The 13,424-nt window shown below is 35.5% G+C and overlaps 5 protein-coding genes and 1 pseudogene across 5 annotated transcripts; 2 read left to right on the forward strand and 4 right to left on the reverse strand.

Annotated features, from left to right (window-relative positions):
- Positions 1–94: 94 nt before the first annotated feature.
- On the reverse strand, positions 95–474 carry LOC130505293 (uncharacterized; annotated as a pseudogene).
- Positions 475–2,695: 2,221 nt separating this feature from the next.
- LOC108860501 (uncharacterized) lies at positions 2,696–3,488 on the reverse strand. Its single transcript, XM_018634370.2, has one exon. It carries the CDS (start codon positions 3,389–3,391, stop codon positions 2,918–2,920), a length of 474 nt encoding a protein of 157 aa, XP_018489872.1. The 5' UTR covers positions 3,392–3,488; the 3' UTR covers positions 2,696–2,917.
- A 352-nt stretch (positions 3,489–3,840) lies between these two features.
- On the forward strand, positions 3,841–4,353 carry LOC130505292 (uncharacterized). Its single transcript, XM_056999892.1, has one exon. It carries the CDS (start codon positions 3,865–3,867, stop codon positions 4,351–4,353), a length of 489 nt encoding a protein of 162 aa, XP_056855872.1. The 5' UTR covers positions 3,841–3,864.
- A 1,097-nt stretch (positions 4,354–5,450) lies between these two features.
- LOC130505291 (mitochondrial outer membrane protein porin 1-like) lies at positions 5,451–7,116 on the forward strand. Its single transcript, XM_056999891.1, has 6 exons — positions 5,451–5,608; positions 5,725–5,792; positions 5,931–6,041; positions 6,117–6,203; positions 6,312–6,520; positions 6,611–7,116. The coding sequence occupies exons 1-6, from the start codon at positions 5,560–5,562 to the stop codon at positions 6,915–6,917; spliced, it is 831 nt and encodes a 276-aa protein (XP_056855871.1). The 5' UTR covers positions 5,451–5,559; the 3' UTR covers positions 6,918–7,116.
- Positions 7,117–7,831: 715 nt separating this feature from the next.
- On the reverse strand, positions 7,832–9,324 carry LOC108859410 (hypersensitive-induced response protein 3). Its single transcript, XM_018633309.2, has 4 exons — positions 8,962–9,324; positions 8,771–8,891; positions 8,500–8,688; positions 7,832–8,416 (listed from the first exon to the last, which is right to left on the reverse strand). The coding sequence occupies exons 1-4, from the start codon at positions 9,148–9,150 to the stop codon at positions 8,055–8,057; spliced, it is 861 nt and encodes a 286-aa protein (XP_018488811.1). The 5' UTR covers positions 9,151–9,324; the 3' UTR covers positions 7,832–8,054.
- Positions 9,325–10,529: 1,205 nt separating this feature from the next.
- LOC130505294 (serine/threonine-protein kinase PBL35-like) lies at positions 10,530–13,168 on the reverse strand. Its single transcript, XM_056999893.1, has 6 exons — positions 12,712–13,168; positions 12,046–12,407; positions 11,822–11,957; positions 11,589–11,725; positions 11,381–11,504; positions 10,530–11,282 (listed from the first exon to the last, which is right to left on the reverse strand). The coding sequence occupies exons 1-6, from the start codon at positions 12,920–12,922 to the stop codon at positions 10,771–10,773; spliced, it is 1,482 nt and encodes a 493-aa protein (XP_056855873.1). The 5' UTR covers positions 12,923–13,168; the 3' UTR covers positions 10,530–10,770.
- Between the last annotated feature and the right edge of the window lie 256 nt (positions 13,169–13,424).

Consider the following 13,424-nt stretch of genomic DNA (forward strand, 5'->3'; position numbering starts at 1 on the left):
ATGTGAAAGATATTTGCTCATCTCATTTGTAAAGACAATTTTGAAACCTCCTAAAACGCATCAAAACATCCATCAAACCCTAGTTAATATTGTTTCAGTTTCTCCCTCCGTTTAATCCCAAATCCTTCAAAATGTTTTGAACTACGGATCCGTATCTCTTTCCCTTTGGTGCCTGCTTAACCTTCCTATTAAATTTCTTGAGCTTTTTCCCGTAAGGTTCTAGACTCGTACCATTTTTGTAAGCTTCTCCGATGTCATTCAACATCTTCTCAGATTTGGTTAACATATTCACCTCGCTTTCCAAGCTCTTGATGTTCTTTTCTTTTCCTTCAAGTCATCTTCGATTAAGTCCTTTGCTTCATGCAGGTCTTTTTCAATTACTTTTTCTTCGCCTTCTTTAGAAGATTGAGCCTCAGAGACATGTACAAAGGCAATAAGGACCACAACCAAAAGTACAAAGGAGATCTTTTCCATGTTACGGATTAATTTTCCTGAAGTAAATTTGATTTAATTAGATCAAACTATATTTTAGTGTGTTCATTTCTTAAAGAATCTATAGCCTTTACCTGTGCGTAAAAATAGTAACCTTGTTTTGATGGTGAGCGCGAATGGTATTGACTTCGTTTATTAGTTTTCTTTGGCCACCCATAAAAGTCGCAATTTTTTTTTGTAGTCATCTTATTCAAATCCTTCCAATTTCGAAGTTCTAACCTTATATTATGGAAATTCCGTAATAAGATTCCTATATAATTTTTGGGGCAACTCTTAGACAATTTCAAGTTTTTGTGAAGAAAAAGAATGACCAAAATGTTTCATTTAATAGTTAAAAGATTTTTATACTCTAGATATATAAAAGCAAATAAATAAAAACTAAAACTAAAAATAATATTTATAAAAAAAAAATTTATAGTTTCAAATTGTATGTTTTCAAATTCGAATTTTTCTATAAATTTTATTTTTTGAATTATTTGTTTCAAATTTTCTTTTTTAAAATTCAAAAATGTGTGTTTGGAACTATTTTTAAAATTTTTATTTTTATTTTCAACTTTTAATATTTATTTTTTATTTTATGAAATTTTAAATTTCAATTCCAAAACTCTGTCCATTAACTTTAAATTCTAAGATCTATATTAGTTAATCATAGGGTATAATTGTATATTTACCTTTTTAATAGAATATTTGGTCATTTTGGTTTTTAGAGACTACATTTGTGATAACAACAAAAATTTAGGATTATCCTACGATATTTCTCTGTTTTTTTCGTGTAAAATTTAGCGATGAGCCAACATATAACTCACCACAATCACTCACATAAATAAATACTTGTTCAAAAAATATGTATAGATAATAGATCAGAACCATTTTATAGATCTCGACCTAGACTGCTCAAATAAGAAAACTATACTAAATTTTATAATGGTTAAATGTAAATTAAGATACTATGTACTCACTTTAGAGCATCATTAACGGAGGAGCTAAAAAAATGAGTGTTCAAAATTTAATTTTTTTTTGTGCGATTAAAAAAAAAATTTAAAAAAACCAATCGCGGATCGCCACATGTCAATGAAACCTGCAAAAAGACCAAGCAGAGACAGAGCTATTCTTCTTCTTCTTCTTTTCTTTCCTTCTTTTTTTAATCAAAAAATTGATAAGCACCAAGAGGGTTAATGGTACTCTTATGTACAAAGTTTTATGCTAGGAAAATTATTTAAGAAAATATTTAGTTTCAGCTTATGGGTAGCACTTGGGAAGCGAAACAATATAAATCAACACTCAATACAAAAAAGAAGTAATCAAATTTAAGGTTTACGAGAACCATTATATATTAGTCTTATGCAATTGCATCAAAAGTATGCTATAAGCACTTTGTTATAAAAAATTCAGTGTTCCGAACTAAAATATTAGTCAACATGTTTATAGTAAGTTATTCTCACATATACTAAGAAAATTATTAGAAATTTTATTGTATTTATTATGCATTGCACAATTTTATATCTCTAGTTAATATGCTAAAATAATAGAGAAGAAAAATTAGAACTTTGTTTTAAAAAGCTGTGCGAAGAACGGAAAAAGATATTTTATGAAAGAAAAATAATAAAACATTAGGGAAAGTCATTTCTATTAGCGGATCTTTGTCTAAAATACGATGGTCAAATTAATACATGAAATGAAATTAGAAAAGAAAAAGTGCAATTTAAACTTATTATGAGATGTAAGAAGTTTTGTATAAATGTACTAATTTATATTCAGCTATTTTCCATAATTTTAAACCAATAGTATTTGAACCACTGTAATTATTTGTTTGAAATTTACATTTTATCATTATTAGCTAATATAGGTTACACATTAAATGTAAAACGTGAATCTTTTTAAAAAAATATATAGATTTTACAATTATTATCTTTTATGTAGAAAATCTCCTAAGACTCGAAAAAAATAGAAATAATGTTGAAGATCACATGATTATGTTAGTGGATATATCAACCCCTAAATAATTTTTATCTGTAAGTATACATACATCTATTAAGCCTCATTCCATCAATTTGTCATCTATATCTATTTGAGAAAACGTTTCACCGTTTTGTAAACTAATTTGGTCATCTATAGTATTTTATAAACAGATATCTCAAACGTTGTATGCAAAAAAAAAAGACACAGTTGATTGAGTTTTGATCTAATAGAAAGCTGTCATAAAAAAAAATAAAAAAATTTCGCATAAAAACATATTATGATATCATAAGTAGTTATAATATTTCATTTAGTTGTATTATTAATTACAAAATGACAGCAACGCAACTTATATACTATGTGGGGAATTATTTGCTCCTCTCACTTGTAAAGCTAAACTCCATGAACAAGTTCAATACTCCTTAAAACTCACTCAAAACACTAATCAGACCCTGATTATTATGTTTTGTCAATCCCTCCCTCCGTTTAGCCCAAAATCCTGCAAGATCGTTTGGATTACGGATGTAGGTTTCTTGTCTTTTGCAGGTGATGCAGGTTTCTTGTTTTTTGCAGGTGGTGCAGGTTTCTTGTTTTTTGCAGGTGGTGCAGGTTTCTTGTTTTTTGCAGGTGGTGCTTTCGTGACATTTTTTGCTGCCCTGCTGAATGTTCTGAGTTTCTTTCCATAAGGAGCTACCTCCATATCCGTTTTGTGATCTTTTCCAAGTTGATTTAACATCTCTTCAGATTTGCTCAAGGTTTTCATCTCAGTTGTCAAACCTTGAATGCTCGTTTTTGTTGCCTTTATGTCTTCCTCGATCTGGGCCTCGGCTTTGTGCAAGTCTTTTTCAATTGCTTCATCGAATTTTCCCATGCGGTGAGCTTCATAAGCGTGGAGAGAGGCAACAAGGGCCATGACGAAAAGCAATAAGGAGATCTTTGCCATGACTAGAGCTCAGTTTAATTTTTCCCTTAACAAATAAATTTGAAATTATATTCAAATATATAGTTTGTTAAAGGAAAAGAGGTGAGCAGAGATGCGAGTTCTTGTCTTCTATGTTTAAGGTATTTTATACTATGATCTGTGACTAATAATAGTATGTACATAAATTGATGGTCAACGTATCGTATTGACTCAGTTATACTCATCTTTAGTTGGTTATCCATAAATTTCGCAATGTTTAAATTAAAATCTAATTCCAAAATTTTATTTTAATACTAGCATTTAAGAATAGAACGTCAATATATCCAAATTTACCTTCTACTTTTAGACATGTCAAAAAAAAAAACTTCTACTTTTTTTTTTTTAGAAAACATTTTTCTATGTAAAGGCTACGTACCACCGAAAATAAGTCACAATCCTCTCGTATATAGTATGACACGAGAAGATTTTCCTTGATCAATTTGAAACAATACAATATGGCAAGAAAAAATATAACACTACCTGCAGGTGGTCTTATCGTGACCCTAGTAATCGCATTGGGATGGAACATCGAAGAGGCTGCAGCGAGAGACGTGAAGCTAGTGAAACTCCGAGATGTAAAACCCGAAACATTAACAACATTAAAAGTAGAAGAAGAAAGAGAACTCCTGAACGACAAACTTACAAAAGAGATTGAGAATGCGAAGAAATTGCTGGGAGAGTTGAAAACGTTGAAGAAGGAAACAAAAGGTGATTTGAAAGAGGAGTTGAGTTCTTTGGTGAAATCTGAATCGCTACTTAACGAAATGTCGGATACTGTGAAGAAGGGAACGTGCAACAGAAACAAAGCTACCATATTCGTGGAGAAAGAATCGTTTTTCTACAGAGCATGGAAGGAGAATGCATATCATTCGGTGGTTCCAGAGAAGGAGAAAGAGTTTATGTCTGCGATTAAACGCATTATTAAGCTGTTGAAGAAAACTTAGAGGTTGACTTTTATGATATTCAAATGAGACAAATCGTGTCTGTATATCAAATATTTGTTGCGTTACAACTTTTTTTGTAATTAGTAATTACGCTGTTTTTTTTTGTAAGATTGTTGTATTTAGTTATAGTAAAAATAAAATATATAGGGATACAATTTGATCATACATGGGCGTCATCATCGACAACTGAATGGGCCTCAAAAGAGGACAATTTTGAGGTCCAAACTAGAAAGAACGATGGAATATGCCATCAGACCGTTCCCTGATTCGAAGGACTTAAAAATGGTTAAGTATAGGGCTGGGCAAAAAATCCGAACCCGAAAAACCGAACCGAACCCGATCCGAAAAAATAGCACCGAATCCGAACCGAAATTGATTAAATATCCGAATGGGTTCAAAATTTTGGTATTTAAAGAACCGAAACCGAACCCGATCCGAACCGAAATATTTTGGGTACCCGAATGTATCTGAAATAAATTTATATACTTAAATATATACATTATTTTTATATATAATGTATATTAAAAATATTAAAAATATATAAGATACCTTTAAGTTTTCCAAAATACTCGGAAAATATTTGCAAATAGTCAAAAGTAAATGTTTAAAATAGCTAAAGTATACTGAAAACACCAAAATAGTTAAATATCTATTGATTCTTTATCCAAATATTCAAAGAAAACCAATTTATATGTTAAATTAAGGTATTTTGACATATATGTTATAAAAATTTATATGTAATATATTATTTTTCTTATAGATTTTGAAAGTTTAAAGTATATAATGAATTTTGAAAATTTAAAAACATTTTAAATGGGTTATCCGAACCCGAACCGAACCCGCAAAGATCCGAACCGAACCCGAACCGAAATTTAGAAATATCCGAATGGGGCTGAAATCTTTGACCCAAAAAACCCGAAACCCGAATGGACTGAACCGAAACCCGAATGGGTACCCGGACGCCCAGCCCTAGTTAAGTACTAAAAGAAAATGATTAGTGGAGAATGAAAAATATGGACGGCTGTAGATGAGGAAAACTGACAGAGCGAGTGACGATCCGACGGCTCATAAAATTTAACCTTTCGACCAAAATAAAAAGAATAAAAATTTAGGGTTTTAGTTATAGACGCCACAGAAAGAAAGCAGAGAGGTTTTGTTCTGTAGTGTCTTCTTCGAATCCCTCTCGATAATTATCATCTCTCAAGAATGGGGAAAGGACCAGGTCTCTACACTGACATCGGCAAAAAAGCCAAAGGTGAAACTACTCTACTTTCATGCGTGTATTAAAATTTGGAAGGAGCTGTTTGATTCATGCTAGGTAGGATGTGGAAATATCAAAGGGATCTCTATAATGTTTTTTTTTGCTGACAGATCTGCTGTACAAGGACCACAACAGCGACCAGAAATTCAGTATCACCACTTCCACTCCTTCCGGTGTTGTAAGTTTCCATTTTTTTTTTATTTAGCTTTTAAAGTTCACTTCTGAGATTGATTGATTGATTGATTGATTGCAGTAGTAAGCATTGTGATACATAAGCTTAGCTCCTTCTTTCTTTCTTTGCCTGTTACCATCTTAGGCCATCACTTCAACTGGAACCAAGAAAGGTGACTCACTCTTGGGAGATGTTGCTTTTCAACTCAAGCAAAAAAACACCACTACCGATTTGAGAGTTTCCACTGACAATACCGTATGTCTGTTCCCTCCCTTCCCGGATACTACTTTCTTGTATCAGATTATCTTATTACCTCTCTATGTGGTTCAGGTTTTGATCACTGCTACGGTTGATGAGGCTGCACCTGGATTGAAGTCCATCTTCAGCTTCAGGGCCCCTGACCAAAACTCCGGCAAGGTATTTCACTTTTTTCTCAAGCATCTGTATTTCTTTGTTATATATTTTTTGATGAGATACTGCCTTTTCCTAACTTCATAATGGTGGTTTCTTCCTTTTTATAAACAGATTGAGCTTCAGTACTTGCATGAATATGCTGGTATCAGCACAAGCATGGGCTTGACTCAAAACCCCACTGTCAACTTCTCTGGTGTTATGGGTACCAATGTGTTGGCCCTTGGTACTGATGTTTCCTTCGACACCAAATCAGGCAGTTTCACCAAGATCAATGCTGGAGTTAACTTCATCAAGGATGATTTAATTGCCTCCCTTACCCTGTAAGTGTGAATACCTTTGTGAGAGATACTTGTGGATGTAAGATGGGGTTTTTGATTAAAAAGATATCTTGGCTTATCTTTTTTGTTTAGGAACGACAAAGCAGATACTGTCAACGCTTCATTCTACCACCTTGTTAACCCGCTGTTCAACACCGCTGTTGGAGCTGAAGTGAACCACAAGTTCTCCACCAATGTCAACACCATAACCGTGGGAACGCAGCATTCGCTTGACCCCTTGACCACTGTAAAGGCTCGTGTGAACAGTGCCGGGATAGCCAATGCACTCATTCAGCACCAGTGGACACCCAAATCCTTCTTCACCATCTCTGGAGAAGTTGACACTAAGGCTATTGACAAGAATGCTAAGGTTGGTTTGGCCCTCTCTCTCAAGCCTTGAAAATGAGAGCCAACTGATGAATATCCAACCAAAGCAAGTTTTTTCTGATGCGGTGTACTGCTTGGTTTGGTTGTTTTAATGGTTACTGCTCAAATCTTTTCCTCAGTTTCTTATCGGATTTGTAGAGCATAATAAATTTGGATTAATTGATCCGTCTGTCTTGGTGATACGATGAAACTCTAAAGATCCTTTTCCTCTCTTTTTCTTCCCCTCTGCATTTTCAATTTGTTTTCTTGATCTTTTTTTATCCTATGGGGTTAACACTTGCATTGCATTGATTTTACTTCATATTTTTTCTTCAACACAACATCTAATTTCGTATTTTTTTTTTTTTTTTTGAATGAATGTAAAATTTTATTCAATCAAACTTTTTTACAACTAGTGCATCAAATTATGAAATAAAAACAAACTCAAATAACAACTGCACTTCTCTACTTGCTAACTCTTTTTAAAAAATTTCTTCAAAACTCCAAATTCCCCCTCAAACTTGACCATATGACACAAGTCATATAAAATAGGTGAGATCACTAATTTCGTATTTGTCTAACTCTGTTATATAAAATAGGTGAGATCACTTATTATACGAAAGTTAGTATCAGAATATGAAAATTGGATATTCGATTATGCTTGGTGTAAGTGGGACGACAGGAATTTTTTTTTTTTTTTTTTTGAAACACGGACGACATGAAATTAAAAAGAGTTAAATTAGAAGTATCTGTCGTTTGGACTTTGGACCATGCTATGATGTCGTCTAAAATGTTAGGTGCATCATAGACGCGCGATTTTGCATTTGTCTGACACTCTACATGAATGGTCGTCACATTTTATCCAAAACTTCAGTTGAGAAAAAAGAAATTATTCAAAAATATTATATTCTTTGACAGCTTAAAACTTTGAAAACATATAATTAGAGATAGTTATAAATTTTCACATACAAACTGAATTCTCAAAATAAATACAAAACAACAAGGAAAGACCCAAAAAAAAAAACATTATCACATGGAAAAGGAAAAATATCAAACCACAATCAGCATAGCATTTTATATCTTTTAAGGATATCTATTTTCAATAAAAAAATATCAGTAAAACAACAGGGTGGAGACGACTTTTCGGACAGTGGACTCTTGACTGAGCCCTTTAAGCATTGGTCTGGTGGGCCTGCAGTAATCCATTTCGAATCTGTGCCGCCACGTCAGCGACGGCGCCTGGACCGTGAGGGATAAACACCGCCGAAGATTTGGAGCTAGCTCCGATATCTCTCATCGTGTCAAAGTACTGAGTTATCATCACCATGTCCAACACATCCTTCGCTGACGTCCCAGGCACGTTTCCTGCGAAACCGAGAACACTGTCTCTCAGACCGTCCACGATAGCTTGTCTCTGACGAGCGATACCGAGTCCAGAAAGGTACTTGGACTCAGCTTCTCCTTCTGCTCTCTTTATCTGAATGATCTTCTCCGCCTCTGCTTTCTCGTTCGCCGCCACTCTCATCCTCGCCGCTGTAAACCATTTTTTCTAAACCCATCAGAGACCTAGCTTTGATTATTTTGGTTCTAAGGTTTAGGGAGATTATATGAATTACCGGCGTTGATTTCGTTCATGGCGCGTTTGACCTGTTGATCAGGCTCGATGTCGATGATAAGGGTTTGAAGGATCTCATAACCATAAGCAGTCATGGCTTTGTCTAGCTCTTCTTCCACGGATTTGGCTATTTCATTCTTCTGCTCGAACACATCGTCCAAGTTCAGCTTTGGTACACATGCTCTGATCACTGAGAGAAATATAACCAATATTCTCAAAGATTTTGATCGGAATAATCTCTGGGGAAACTAAAAAGATGATGGAGTAGTTACCGTCGAAGACGTAGGCTTTGATTTGGGAAGTAGGGTTGCTAAGTCTGTAGAAGGCATCACTTGCCTTGTCAACCAAGACTCTGTATTGTATGGATGCAACCACTGTCACAAACACATTGTCCTGACACAGAATGATCCGTTAGAAGAAAGAGATGTATGTATATGTGTACTGGTGTTGAATGTTGCTTTACCTTTGTTTTGGTTTCGCATTGAACATCAAGTTGCTGGAGACGGAGGGTGAGGTGACCGGCGACATAATCACCAATGACCCAGGGCACAAACTGGAGACCTGGATTAAGAACTTTTTGAAATTTGCCAAACCTCTCCTTGATTGCCACATCTGATTGCTTCACCAGCACGCAGCACAAAAGATTTCCCATTACTTAAGTCTTGTTAGGATTAGGACAAGAATGACTTGTATAAATGTCTCTGTCTGTTCTCTCCGTATTGCTCTGTAATATAGTTTGTGGAAGAGAGGGTAGCCGCATGAATTATATAGATAACAGGAAGAAGATGATCATGTCAAGATGTCATGTGACTATTCCTCGGAATTTTCGTATTTATTTGTTAGAAAGTAACATTTTTGAAAAGTCTAAATCGAATGGTATATTATATCTTGGTTCTTGGAGATAAAAACAAATGATCAAAGACATATGCTTTTTTCTATTCATTTTTTCTTTTAACAACATTTGACAAGATTTCAATAAATGGGTTAGCCACCAGATAAACCTTGTCTTGTTTACGCGTGAACTCATTTGGATATTTGTTTATTAGAGCATAGAAGAATATCCTTGTCGATTGGACGAAGACTATAACCAAGAACTACATACATTTTATATGTTTCAGTACACGCAACTTCAAATTTGCAGGGGAAGACGTTGACTGGACTCTATTTATATTGATAAATCTGCAGCTGTTATGTGTAGGTGTTTCAAAATTAAAATATAACACGTATCTGGTTTTTAAAATATGTTCCTATGTTTGCTGGAAAAGGGTGGAGGGAATTTCCGAATTTTTCTAAAACACTTGGAAGTTTGGAAAGGTCCACTATTCTTGAATAGTTGAATGTTTCGTAATTTTGTATTTTAGTAATTAAATCATGAATTTCAATTTTATAAACAATGATCAAGTTTCAATAAAAATAAATTAAACTACAACATAAGTAATCAATTTGAAGTTACAGTTCTCTGTGTAAAAAGTGGTTGGTCCTTGCGGCATGTATGTTAACAAAGAGTAAGATTGGATAAATTGCTTCGAGTAATTGAATAAACAATAACTTCATGTAAGAAACGGTGTCACCATGTGACATTTTTTTACTTTTATTTAGATATAGTTATTTGATTATCTACCTAAAGCAACAAGTGGCGGATGAGTAGCAAATTCAAAAGAGGAAAAGATTTCAAAAATCTAAAAAAGAGAAATTTCAACCCAACACTTTCCAATACCCTTTTGTTGGTAGTTTTATACTGAATATTAGGTTGAGTATTGGTGAAGCAACTGGGAAGTGTGAAAAGAATTTACGGGCCATTGATAATATTTCCCCTAATAGCTCTCTCAAATGCATTTATATGGGTGGGTGACGATGAAATTTTGAAAGAGATGATGCAGACATTAACGACATGTTAACGCAGCAAGTGGATAAGTCCAAATTTCAAACATTTGAACAAGCTAAACGTCATCCACATTTATAAAAGGTTAGGTTCGGCTTAGGTAGCGTACTTGGCCGGTCAAGCGACTGAGAATTGCAAAAACGACTTAGTAATGAAATGACAATAATAAACACTAAGACAAACTGTTAAAAGCATACAATAGAAGAAAGAAGAGTAACAAGAGGCTACAACAGAGGTAAATCCACAACGTTGGATCTTCTTTAAGATCAAATCTTATACACCATAACTTACTTTTCTTTAAAACGGTTAAAAATATCGGTTTTACATCGGTTAAAAGGACAGTTATCTTGCGTCCCAAGAAAGAGCCTCTAAAGGAAGTGAGATATAGCTTTAAGTAGTAGCACCTTTGGGCTTAGGAGACGGAAGCTGGTGACGATACGGTGAAGAACCAGCTTGACCATGAGGACTAGACAGAGTCCGGAACACGGGTTGCCCATTTCTTGACCCCAAGCCACGACCTGAGCCAGAGCCAGACCCAGCTTTCAATCGCTCGGCTTGCATTGTCTGGAAGTAATAGGAAGAGCTAGCCATGTCTTTGAGCATTGGGAGTGGTTTAAGGACTTCAACCACTTGACTCATTTTGGGTCTCATCTTGAAGTCGCGGCTAAGGCATTGGGCTGCAAGCTGGGTTACTTTCTGAGCTCCTTTGATGGAGAAATGACCCTCCAGCCTCGGATCAAGTAGCCGGTAGAATCTTCTTCTGTCAAGGAGATGCGGTCTCGCCCATTCTACCAGGTTATGTTCACCGCTTGGTCGGTTTTTGTCCATGGATCTTCTACCAGTCAGTATTTCGAGTAGAACCACACCGAAGCTGTAAACATCGCTCATCGATGTCAAGTGACCTATAAGCAGACAGACATTTAGTTATAAAAAATCTCTCACCAGTGCTAAAAAAGGAAATATAATTATAGAGGGGAGAGTGCAAAAAAAGAGGACTAACCAGTCATAACATACTCAGGAGCAGCGTAACCATAAGTGCCCATGACTCGAGTAGACACGTGGGTTTTGCCTTCATCAGGAGCATCTTTGGCAAGCCCAAAATCTGATAGTTTTGCATTGTAGTCCTGAGATATTGTGGTACACAAAGTTTAGAAGCAAGCAAGCAAAGGAGGGGGAAGCTGTAAAAAGAAAAAGGGAAACAATAATACAGCATCGAGTAGAATGTTGGAGGTTTTGAAATCACGATATATGACAGGTTTGAGAGCTTCTTCGTGAAGGAAACTGAGACCCTTTGCAGCACCTAATGCAATCCTCATCCGAATTGACCATGGCAGAGGCAACGACCCTTCAACACACACACACACACACACACAAAAGTGCAAGTTCCATCTAAGAAAGGTTCCAACTTTAAACAATGTAAGTGCAGAAAATTGCGACTTACTTCTGAAAAGGTGATTCTCCAAACTGCCTCGAGGCATAAACTCATAAACAAGCAGCCTTTGGTCATCTTCGATACAATAACCCACCAGTTTAACAAGATTCGGATGGAGAAGGTTACCAAGATAGTTTATCTCAGCCTACAAACAGAAACCCACCCTTTAGTAAGTAGTTGTCTGTTTTAAGCTTCACCAGTGGTAAAAGAAAAGGAAAATGATCTCTTCTTACAAGCCACTCTTTATGACCCTGGAGGCCATCAAGATTTAAGGTTTTGACGGCGACAGTGAGGCCAGTGCCAGGCTTAACAGGAGCAGTACCGTTCTCCTCGACCCATCCTTTGAAGACACAACCAAAGCCACCTTCGCCGAGAAGACTCTCGGGTCTGAAGTTTCTAGTAGCCAACTTGAGATCAAGGAAAGAAAAGTGCTTTAAGTGAGAAAACATCTTAAGTTCTTCACTGATGATAGGAGTGGACAAAGAGCTTTCAGCATTGCTAGTTGCAGTTGCTGTTGTAGAAGAAGAAGAAACAGGGACAGCTGGTTGCTGCTCATTTGATGATTTCACACTTGCTCCCGACTTACTACTTCCCACTGTGGCAAATCATCATCATTACAAAACACCAATTCACTTACTAATTCATATGGAAAGTAGTTAAAACTCAAAGTTAGGTAAACCAACCACATTGACACAGATGTGGAAAGAATCTTTGCTTAGATGGAAATATAAAATTCTTTTTTTTTTTGGAGAAACCAAATTTCCAGAAAAAAATCATTCATGCCTAAAGGAAAGGAAAGGAAAGTTTTTTTTTTGATTAGCTCAAAAGGCAAATGAAAATTCATAGATGGAGCCAAATGCAAGGAAAGAGAGAGAAGAAGGAAGGAAGGAAGGGCGTACGAGTGGTGGTATCATCAACGTCAGAAGAAGTTGAAGGTTGGCAACAAACCATTACCCTAAATTTGATCCAACACCCTTTTCCTTCTTCTTCTTCTCCTTCGCTGTTCCTCACATTGTTCTGCTTCTTCCTCTTCTTCTTCTTCTTCTTCTTCTTCTCGCTCTCATTAGATTTGTTCGATTTCTCCATCACTTTGACGGAATCTAAACTCATCCCCAGAAGAAGAAAAAAAAACAGAACTTGACCAGGGAGAGAGAAGAAAAGAGAAACCCTTTCAAAATCCAAACGAGATTTAGATAGTTGGGAGCTGGAGAAATGTTTCTGGGGAAAAAAGGAGAGATTTTGGTGAAGTAGAGGTAGAGAGAGAGAGAGAATCTCACTTGAAACCAATGGTCTGGATTAGAAAAGCTGAGAGAGAATTTTAGTCAAAAAAGGGGAATTGATGTCTCTCTCTCTCTCTCTCTGGAGATGATAGATAGAGTCTAGAGAGAAGAAGGAACGGGCAAAGCGGGCAAGAGAGAGAGAGAGAGAGCTATTTGGCATGTGTTTGTTTGCTAACTCCTCAACAGTTACGAAACGCTTTTTTCGTATCCTCTTCAAATCTTTTATATTTTCTTTTTAGGCAAATATTATAATCAAAACTCCTCACTTCATAATTTTATAATCAAAAGAGTATTTTATTTTGTATAACTAATACATTTTTCATTATTTTTCG

The sequence above is a fragment of the Raphanus sativus genome, unplaced genomic scaffold, assembly GCF_000801105.2.
Source record: "Raphanus sativus cultivar WK10039 unplaced genomic scaffold, ASM80110v3 Scaffold2152, whole genome shotgun sequence".
Lineage (NCBI taxonomy): Eukaryota > Viridiplantae > Streptophyta > Magnoliopsida > Brassicales > Brassicaceae > Raphanus > Raphanus sativus.

Bases quoted from the DNA above. Each gene is read 5' to 3' on its own strand.
- LOC108860501 (XM_018634370.2), bottom strand. From the start codon at position 3,391: ATGGCAAAGATCTCCTTATTGCTTTTCGTCATGGCCCTTGTTGCCTCT.
- LOC130505292 (XM_056999892.1), top strand. From the start codon at position 3,865: ATGGCAAGAAAAAATATAACACTACCTGCAGGTGGTCTTATCGTGACC.
- LOC130505291 (XM_056999891.1), top strand. From the start codon at position 5,560: ATGGGGAAAGGACCAGGTCTCTACACTGACATCGGCAAAAAAGCCAAA. The intron at 5,793-5,930 runs GTAAGTTTCCAT...TTACCATCTTAG, and splicing joins CTTCCACTCCTTCCGGTGTT to GCCATCACTTCAACTGGAAC. The intron at 6,204-6,311 runs GTATTTCACTTT...TTTTATAAACAG, and splicing joins CTGACCAAAACTCCGGCAAG to ATTGAGCTTCAGTACTTGCA.
- LOC108859410 (XM_018633309.2), bottom strand. From the start codon at position 9,150: ATGGGAAATCTTTTGTGCTGCGTGCTGGTGAAGCAATCAGATGTGGCA. The intron at 8,892-8,961 runs GTAAAGCAACAT...ATTCTGTGTCAG, and splicing joins AATGCGAAACCAAAACAAAG to GACAATGTGTTTGTGACAGT. The intron at 8,417-8,499 runs GTAATTCATATA...AATGGTTTACAG, and splicing joins CATGAACGAAATCAACGCCG to CGGCGAGGATGAGAGTGGCG.
- LOC130505294 (XM_056999893.1), bottom strand. From the start codon at position 12,922: ATGAGTTTAGATTCCGTCAAAGTGATGGAGAAATCGAACAAATCTAAT. The intron at 12,408-12,711 runs GTACGCCCTTCC...GATTTGCCACAG, and splicing joins CGTTGATGATACCACCACTC to TGGGAAGTAGTAAGTCGGGA. The intron at 11,283-11,380 runs GTTAGTCCTCTT...GTCTGCTTATAG, and splicing joins TCCTGAGTATGTTATGACTG to GTCACTTGACATCGATGAGC.